The sequence below is a fragment of the Balaenoptera physalus genome (assembly GCF_965194825.1).
Source record: "Balaenoptera physalus genome assembly, chromosome: 4".
NCBI classification, from domain to species: domain Eukaryota; kingdom Metazoa; phylum Chordata; class Mammalia; order Artiodactyla; family Balaenopteridae; genus Balaenoptera; species Balaenoptera physalus.
Window position 1 is genome coordinate 136,285,628 of NC_138891.1, and position 9,308 is coordinate 136,294,935.

Genomic DNA, 9,308 nt, shown 5'->3' on the forward strand with positions numbered 1-9,308 from the left:
TGTGGGTCTGTTAAGCTCTTTGGCTATATTTACATAACACACACAATTTAAAAAGTGTGTGTCCTCCCTGCTGGCCTGTGAGCCTCACAAAGGGAGAGACGGTGTCTGTCATTCACCAAGGGCTGCGGCCCCCTCACCCTGACCTCACCGTGACTGTGGGGGAGGGGTTACTGTCCTCCTTCTGCAACGGGGGAGACCAAGCCTGGGGAGGTTGACTGACTCACCTGGGGTCCCACAGCTGGCCTTGCAACCAGCACAGTGCTCAGAACACAGGAGGCCCTCAGAAATACTTGTTGAATGAATGAATGAATGAATGAGTGAAGTGATGGAGCTAGGATTCAAATCCAGGTCTGCCTGACTCCAGTGCCCAAGCACTGCCTTCCGCTTGAATACGAGAATATCATCAGGGCTGCCACTGATGTACAAAAAGCACTCAAATAGATCTGTTAAATATAAATAAGTGGCTTAGAGAATAATAGAGTTATAACTCATATGAACCTCAGTTTCCTGTGGATAAAAGCACTTTCTTCATAGAGATATCCTAGGGTTTAAGTAAGATGTGAAAGATATGAAAAATTCATGTGCATTACTGCATACAAGATGATTCCAGCACAGGTTTTGTAGTTGGTTAAAACCAGGTTTGAATCATAGGGCCAGCACTTACTGGCTATGTGATCTGGGACAGGTTACTTGGCCTCCTCTGGCCTCAGTTTCCATGTCCACAGAATGGGAATAACAGTACCTATTTCATAGAGTTCTTATAAAAGGATGAAATGATATATATTACACATAAAGCACTTCACATTAATGAATAGAAACTATTTTATTATCTGTAAAGTAAAGCAGAAAAATTAACAAAAATTATAAAGGTAATAAAGTAAAACAAGCTATTGTTATGTCGCATGAAAAAAATCCAAAATTAGCTTTCTGAATCAAATAACATTTTTGTCTTTTAATTCTGAATTCAGGCCAACCTCAAACACCTCTTCCTATGGTGTTAATTATGATTACACGTGGGAACTTCACATTGCACCTGCTGAAATTAGTAATGAAAGGAAAAGTACTGAACCTTCTCAACATAAAAAAGCTTTAGTGTCCTGAGCTCTTGGTTCAGAAGTGTAGTGGCTGACAGCTTTTGCTATGAACCTAGCTATAAACCTATCAATGAGGTATTTTATGTTAAGTAGTAGAGTCTAAAACTGTATTCTTTATAGAGCTGAAGCTTAAAAAATCAAATGAGAAAACACCTTCATAAACATTTCTGAACATTAACTGCTCCAAGAAGTCAAAAAAGTTTACAAGGAAGAAAATGTACTAATAAATAGCAACTGTGGTCAGCAGCCTGTTAAGATGGGCTCAGCGATCTCCACTTACCAGGACTCACGCCCTGGTGTAAGCCCCCCACCCCGCTGAGTGGGAGCTGCACTTACTGACTCACTTCTAATGAAGAGAATCCAGTAAAAGTGGTGGGATATCACTCTGAGATTATTAGGTCACAAGAAGACTGTGAATTGCATTCCATCTTGCATGCCCTTTCTCCCTTGCTCTGATGGAAGCCAGTGGCCAGGCTGTAAGCTGCCTTACAAAGAGGCCTGTGTGGCTATGAATTGAGGGGGGCGTCTAGCCAACAGCCACTGAGAAACTGGGGCTCTCAGTCCAACAACCCACCAGAAATGCAATCCTGCCAAAGACCACGTGAGTGTATCTACGAGCAGGCGCTCCTTCAGTTGAGCCGTCAGATGAGACTGCAACTGGTACTTTACTGCAGATGTTGAGGCAGAAGCACCAAGATAAGCCATCCCTGGATTCCTTACCCACAGAAACTGTGAGGTAATAAATGTTTATTGTTTTGAACTACTAAGTCTTGAGTGAGTTTGTTACACAGCAGCAGATAATACACAACTTACATTATGTGTTTACTATGTCCTAGTCCCTGGGACAAGCATTTTATGTACATCATAAGGTGTTAGTACTACTGGCGCCTCCATTTTACAGGTAGAGAAGGCACGGTAGGGTAAATAGCTTCCCCAGGGTCACACTGGTGTTAGCGGTAAAGGTATGCTTCAGATTCATACCCTTAACTATCATGCTGCATTGCCTCCTCACGGACACACGTCAAAGGGGAATGTGAGCATATTAAACCCAATGAAATCTTTAGAGGTTAAAAATATAAACAAAAACACTCTACACCAACTAAATCAAATAAAGGATTTCTACAGTGGCTGAAATCTACATAACATGAAGCCAACCCTTTCTTCCACGTCAAAGTTTGAATTAAGGGCGTTAATATTTTCCTGATGTTCAATTTTAAAAATGCTTCTGTTCTGCCCAAGAAGGGTAGAAGAGCTATTTTTACTTCCTACGGCCACGGTATAGCCCATCACTGCTCAGAGAGCAGAGCAGAGTCACTTACTGTCTCATTAACTGTCAGCGTCCCCATGTTTGGACAGTGATTCATATTTACAAAGGAGAAAATTCTGTCACAACTGAATTGTATTTCAGACGACCGGCACTCCCCCTCGGCCCTTGAAATGGGTCCTAACAATTGTGCACAGAAAATGCACACGGAGGAGGCCCTTCCCCGCTCCTACCCCCAACACACACACTGATGCGTGCACAACTGCCATCACTGTAACGGGAGTGATGCATTCACAGAACAGGGCAAACAGGCCCCTCAGTGGCATGTATGCAAAAGAGTAGACTGTGTCATCTGATGACATTTTTAGAAAGGAAAGAAGGAAAGAATAGAGCCTGAAATATAAACACTGGAATCAAACAGCCTCTGCTTTAGCTATTCTATCACAAAGCCTATTTTTTTTTTTTTCTTTTTCTTTTTTGGGCTCCCTTATGTAATTGTCTTGGGAGTTGCTGGCAATAACGTTGAAAGCTATTGCTACTGAAGAAGAAATGCTTTGAGCAACGGATGGTGCTGAAAAGGGGACCAAACCCTTGTTAGGGAGGGAAGTGGAGAGGAGAGATCAAAAGACCCTCACGGACGTTAAAAATATATATATATACATATGTAGATAGATAGATTTATTTAAGAGTCAGAAATTCTAAAATTAGGGAAATAGTGGATAACTTCTAAAGTAAACTTCGCACAAATATAATATGCAGGTTTTTGTTTTTTTTAAACTTACAACATTCTGAACTTTCCCAAATAAATGAAACCATACCATATTGGGTTTAATATCTCTCCACACTTGAGGAGGTTGAAGGGGAAATGTTATGCTTAATTTATAAGTCTCAGAAACCACATGCCTGTGACACTAGGATGAAAAGTGAAAACGGCCTAGGAAGGCGGGGATGTTACACCGTAATAGAACCCCCAACTGTTACTATCCTGCTGGAATGTCACATTTTACAACACACTGTGATGGGAACAAGCAGATACACGGCCAAGCATATACAACCACACGGGCGGAAACTATGCATCTCAGCTGTGCCACCTTGGAGCTTCAAACATTTCAATCATCAAATTACTACTGAGTGATATCTTGTCTACCGAAATACAAGCTTTGGGAGGACGAGTCCGGGATCTGACGCCTGGTGGAGAGCAAGCGGCAGCACGAGAGGACGTGTACAAAGGCCACGAGGCAACCCCACGTTCAGGTCGGTGTTCTTATCTCATGTGTCACCCGCCCAAAGGCTGGGCTCTCAGGCTGACGGCCAGCCATTCTGCTTTCCGGCCGCAAGGTCAAACAGCGCTTAGGAGAAGGGAGGCTCCCGACTAAGGCCGGACTCCCATTTTGGTCTAGAGGAAATCAAGGCACAGATCTGGGCTGAAAGTGGAACCAATGATCAATTATTCAATAATCTTTTCACGATACAACAGTGACTCTGGTCAGGCTAGACCCCTTCTGGCTAGACGATGGTCCGCCACCTTGGCTCCCAATCAGAATCACCTTGGGGAGCTTTCCAGGTGGTTCCCAGCCCCCGAGACTGGAATTGGTCTGCAGAGGCCTGGGCATGGGAGCTTCTCAGGGGTCTTCACTGATACAAAGAATTTAAGGACACCCCTCAACCACCTTTCATGCCTTATTAGACTATTTCATGTTTTGAAAAGAAAGTCACGCCAGTATCATAAATCTTATGTGGGCATTTGTTTTAAGAAAGGTGAGTCGCTAGCAGAGCTAGTCACAGGCAGAGCTCTGCCAATCAAATATACATTCATGTCTCAGACAACAGAAAAATGGCATTCGTTTCCATTACTCTATGAAATTATATCTACTGCCTGGAAACTAACAATATTATTTGAGAACTCTAAATTTCTGGTTAGCTTGGTGGCAACTGAATGAACCTTTATTCTAGGGAACCAATGAACCACTGCCAACAACCCAAAGCACATGTAATTACCAGTTCAAAGCACTGCTTTGCTTTCTCAGTAAAAAGAAAAAAAGGTTCACAAAAAGTACAGTAATGGAATATGCTAAGCAAATATCTGTACAACAAAAAATAATCTTATTTTAATAAAAGTTTTCATTCATTTGTAATGGTGTGAATCTCTCTAATAATATTGCTTGAAATGAATGACGATACAGTTTCAGTTATTTTTTGGATAAACATTTAATGAACATGTTAATTATAAATTATTTATAATAATTTGATGATCCAGCTAACAAAAACAAATTTTACATATCAGATCCAACTGGCATAGTTAGAAAACGGGCTTCCAATATAAACTCCCGAATGAACTGGCAGTTCAGGTCAATTTCTTACTTTACTTTAAAATTAAGGTTAGAGACTGATATGAACACACGTAAAGAACACTGACGTAGCCTTTTTCCTTCACACCATCTGCCACCATCTGGATGTTTGTGTTTCCCCCAAGTTCATATATCGATGTCCTCACCCCCAAAGGTGATGGTATTAGCTGTTGGGAGGTGATTAGGGGCCATGGGGATGAAGCCCTCACGATGGGATTAGTGCACTTAGAAAAGAGACCCCACAGAGCTCTCATCCCTTCCACCATGGGAGGACACAGCGAGAAGTCTGCAACCCAGAAGAGGGCCCTCACCCAGCCATGCTGGCCACCAGAACTGTGAGAAATAAATTTCTATTGTTTATAAGCCACCCAATCTGTGGCATTTTGTTACAGTAGCCCTAACAGGTTAAGACACCATCACTCACCCAGATGATCCTCCAACAGACTGGTTAAAGAGAGGGTATGGCCACACCACCAGCACACGGACTTTTGTTGGCAATGCAGTCAATGGTCCGCCTACTCAAGAGTCAGATACCATTGACCTGAAGTAGAATCATGTTTTCATTACACCACCCAAAGGGGACACTCCAGCTTTAATAAGAATGGCCTTCAAAATAATAAGGCCGTCAGACTGAAATCTCAGAAACCACATCTTCTCACCTGGAGGAGTGGTTTTAGCTAAATGAGAAATTTATCTTTCTACTAGAAGGCTTACCAACAGTCTCTGCAGGACCCTGCAGATGGGCAACCAAGGCACAGAGCTCCCCCTGCCCGCATTCTGAGGCTCCTGACCCCCGAATGGAGAGGACGGGCACTGTCTCCCACGTCTCCACCCTAGTCCAGACACCTTCACAGCTCCCCTGACAACCAAAGTCAAGAGCCTCCTAAGGGGCCTCTTTGCTTCCTCTCCTGCCCACCCAACCTCCTTCCCCAAAAGACATTCTCCACCTAGCTTTGCAATTAGAACAGGATCCGAATCCCTCCCAGGGCCTCCAGGCTCCCGTGGAACCTTTCCCCGGCTGCGCCAACCTCGGCCACCACCACTGTCCTCACTGGGCCCTCTGCACACACTCGTTCATCCCTGCACTGGAACTTCTGTATTCGCTACTCCCTCTGCCTGGACGCCGGCAACACAAAATCTACATGAGGAGCTTCTTCCTGCCAGCCAAGTCCAAGCCGTGCCGAGTGGCCTTCTGGGGCCACTCAGTCTAAAGCGACCGCATGCTGACCCTCTCCGCACGTCCTCTTTACCTGCACTGATCAGAGCCATTCTCTGCTCTCTCCACCCTTCTCTGGGCCCTGGAAGGCTGACCCCACCTACGGACTGCATTGGTTGGAACTCCCTGGCCTCCTGGCTGCCAGCTGGGCTCTGCCAACGAGATCAGAAAGCTGGGGCAAGCTGGGGTATTTCTTACCTGCAACTCGCGGCTTCAGCATCTCAATTCCATCCCTCCACGTCTGTAGCTCCTGCCAGGAGGCTACTCTCCTAGGGTTCCAGCAATACGACTTCCTCCCAGCACTCCCTCTGACTCCCTCAGTCCTGCCCCAATTAACCAGTTCTTCATCAAAACCTCTTGAACCACCATAGGGTCCCTGTTAGGCCCTGACTGATACTACCCAGTCCCTCTCCTCTCCTTGGTCACTCCCGATCACATCATCCTGGGTATGTTCTGCATTGTACTGACCACCATCTGAAATCACCCTGTTCACTTACTTTTTTTGACTGTCTATCTCTTCCTCAACCGCTAGTACATAAGCAGGGAGCTCACTGTGTTCACCACTCTATCCACTGGGCCTAAAACAGTACCTGGAACATAGTAAGCATTCAATAAACAGCAGAAGAATAAATGAATGAGTGAATGAATGAATGAACACTAGCCCATTGTCTCTGCTCAAAACAGCACCTTGTGAGTAAGCCTCCTCCTGATCATTTTATGTAAAACAGCAATCCTCCCCTCCCCCCATCTTCCAAGGCCAACTTTTTCCTATAGCACCAAAACCTCTTGACAAATTTGATATGTATTTGTTTACTGTCTGTTTCCCCCAACAAAAATGCCAGCCCTGAAAGCAGGAATGCTATTTTATTCACTGCTGTGCCCTCAGAGCCTAAAACAGTGCCCGTCTCACAGCAGAATCTCAACACACATTTGTTAAAATGAAGAGCTACCAAAGGGGGCAACATTTCAGATAAAGCAATTTCAGGATGGTCCCCAACACTGGGAAGACTGTAAAACTATGAATTGCTAGGCAAACAAGCAGCATCTTACATGATCTGATCTTGTTCCTTTAGCATGAGAGCCTAGGACCCTTAAGAAAGAGACCTGATATGCTGTTAGACCTTAGCCTCAAGAAAAGAAAAGGTTGGAGAGTAAAATGAGTGAGACCCTGTATTTGTGCCAAGAGTTCCTTTAGAAAGCACGCATGGAACCTTATCTAAGCACACAGCCACTGTAAATCCTGAGAGTAGATGAGCCTATACATTATAAATAAATGGGTCTTTAGCACACCATTCTCTGTTCCACAGTGGTGTTCCTCTTGGCAGCCGCCTTGACTACAGTTCATTGACAGTAAATGCAGACTCAGAGCCAAGCACTGAAAGCAGCACTTTCTTTGACAGCTGCTCTCCTAATGGGGCATCTCTCTCAAAGACAGGCTTTATTCTGCAACGCCTACGTTGTCCAAATTTTATTCTGCACACTAATTGCAGATTCCAAACAAATGCCTCCTCCCCACCACCCTTGGTTACTCATACCTGCCCCCCTCACCCTCCAACGTGTCCAAACCCTGGGGATTTGGAGGAAAAAAAAAAAAAAATCCAACTCTCCCTGTACTGAGTGTCTCCTGTCACCCCTTCAGGGAGCAAGATTCCAGACTAAATACCCTAAAGGCCTAGAAAATGGGCCCCTTCCCCCAACACCATTCCACCAAAACTGGCCAAGCGCAGGATAATGAGCAACCGCGGATCCTCACCCAAACATTGGCTTTCCTTCCAGGCGTGCAGATTGAGAATGCCGAGACGCTGTCCTGTTTGTAACAGTGAGTCACGTCGCCGCTCAACGTCTGTTTCCTCCTCCCCATGAATGAGGCGACCCCCTCCTCAAAGGAGTAAGTGCCCGGCACGGTCCAAGCCCCAAGGTGACGATACAAGCTCCCCGGCCGCTCGGGGAGCTAATTCATCCTCCGATTGTCTCCTACTACGTCGCCCCCCTCCCCACCCGAGTTAACACCCGGGGTCAGGAGCGTCGCTAGGAGGAGGTTACCGGCCCAGGTGAAAGGCTAGCCCCTGGGCGCGCAGCGCGCGGCCCAGCAGGTGCTCGGGACCCGGGACCTCGGGGAGCGCGCCCCCACCCCAGCCGGGACAGAGGGAACCGCGGCAGGGCGGCCGGGGACGTCGCCGTGTCCCCGAGGGTGGCCTCCCACCCCGCCGGCGGCCCGGCTGGAGAGGCTGCCCGGGCCGGCCCGGACCTCGGCGCTGCCTTCTCCCGGCAACAAGTGTCCGCCCTCCACCCGACGGCCGCCCCGCCCGGCCCTCACCCGGCACAGGCCGTCCACGAACACGCGCGGGTCCAGGTGGCAGGCGATGGTGGCGCTGGGCAGGTCCTGCAGGTCCACCTCCTCCATCTCGCAGTCGATGAAGCTCCAGTCGCCGCCGCCCTCGTCTGCCTCGGCAGCCCCCGAGAACGGCGCGAAGGGCCTCAGCGTCATCCCGGGCCGCGCTCGCGCCTCGGCCGCCGCCCCGAGCCGGGGCCCGGCCAAGCCGTCCTCCATCCCCGCGGCCGTGCGCCCCCGCCGGCTGTGCCGGGCTCGCGCGGGATCCTCGCGCTCTCCCGTCCGCCGACCGGGCGGTTAACCTCCTCGGGCTTGCGTCGCAGCGGGCTGCGGTCACCACGGCTCCCGGAGACGCGGCCTCGGAGTGCCGGCCCCGCCCGCCGCCGTTCCGCTCCGCGCCCGGCCCGCCCGGCAACGAGGGCGGAGCTCCGGCGGATTTAGCCGTGGGCCCTTTAAGGCCGGCCCACGTGAGTCATTTTCCCCCGCCGTCCGGGAGAGAAAGCGAATAGAGGATCGGGATTCTTCTCACGTGATCCTCATTCTGCCGCCCTCAGCCTGAAGCCTCAGAGCGGCCATGTTGGTTAGGGGCAAAGGTCTCTTTAGCCAGTTCCGCTTTTCTGACATCCGATGCCAGCTGAAAGCGCCAGGCAGTGTCTTGGGCGCAGGGTTAATAGCTGGAGAGGCAGCGCTTCTGTGGTTCCCATGGGTGACGTTTTTGAGGCACATAGGCCAACTTTGGGGGATTTAAACGAGATATGGTCCTGGCTATGGCCTTTGGCAAGTGGTTAGATTCTTACCGTATATTGTCAGATATAGCCGCAATATGGAATTGAACTAGACCGTGATTAACAATAGCTTACTTTTTTAATTTATTTTTTAAAATTAATTTTTATTGGAGTATAGTTGCTTTACAATGTTGTGTTCGTTTCTGCTGTATAGCAAAGTGAATCAGTTATATGTATACATATATCCATTCTTTTGTAGATTCTTTTCCCATGTAGGTCATTACGGAGTATTGAGTAAAGTTCCCTGTGCTATACAGTAGGTTCTCATT

The 9,308-nt window shown here is 47.8% G+C and overlaps 1 protein-coding gene and 1 pseudogene across 3 annotated transcripts in view; both read right to left on the minus strand.

Moving 5' to 3' along the window:
* LOC309659283 (large ribosomal subunit protein eL21 pseudogene) overlaps positions 1-8,302 on the minus strand; it is a 31,090-nt pseudogene extending 22,788 nt beyond the window's left edge. The window contains exon 1 of the transcript XR_014268372.1: positions 8,240-8,302. The product of XR_014268372.1 is annotated as a large ribosomal subunit protein eL21 pseudogene (transcript). The remainder of the gene's footprint in view (positions 1-8,239) is intronic.
* RCAN1 (regulator of calcineurin 1) overlaps positions 1-8,633 on the minus strand; it is a 94,030-nt gene extending 85,397 nt beyond the window's left edge. For both annotated transcript variants that reach the window (XR_014262706.1, XM_082458904.1), the window contains exon 1: positions 8,240-8,633. Coding sequence is in view for 1 of the 2 variants with exons in the window: in XM_082458904.1 (XP_082315030.1) it covers positions 8,240-8,473 (234 nt within the window). In the remaining variant the exon portion in view is untranslated. The remainder of the gene's footprint in view (positions 1-8,239) is intronic.
* Positions 8,634-9,308: the final 675 nt, after the last annotated feature.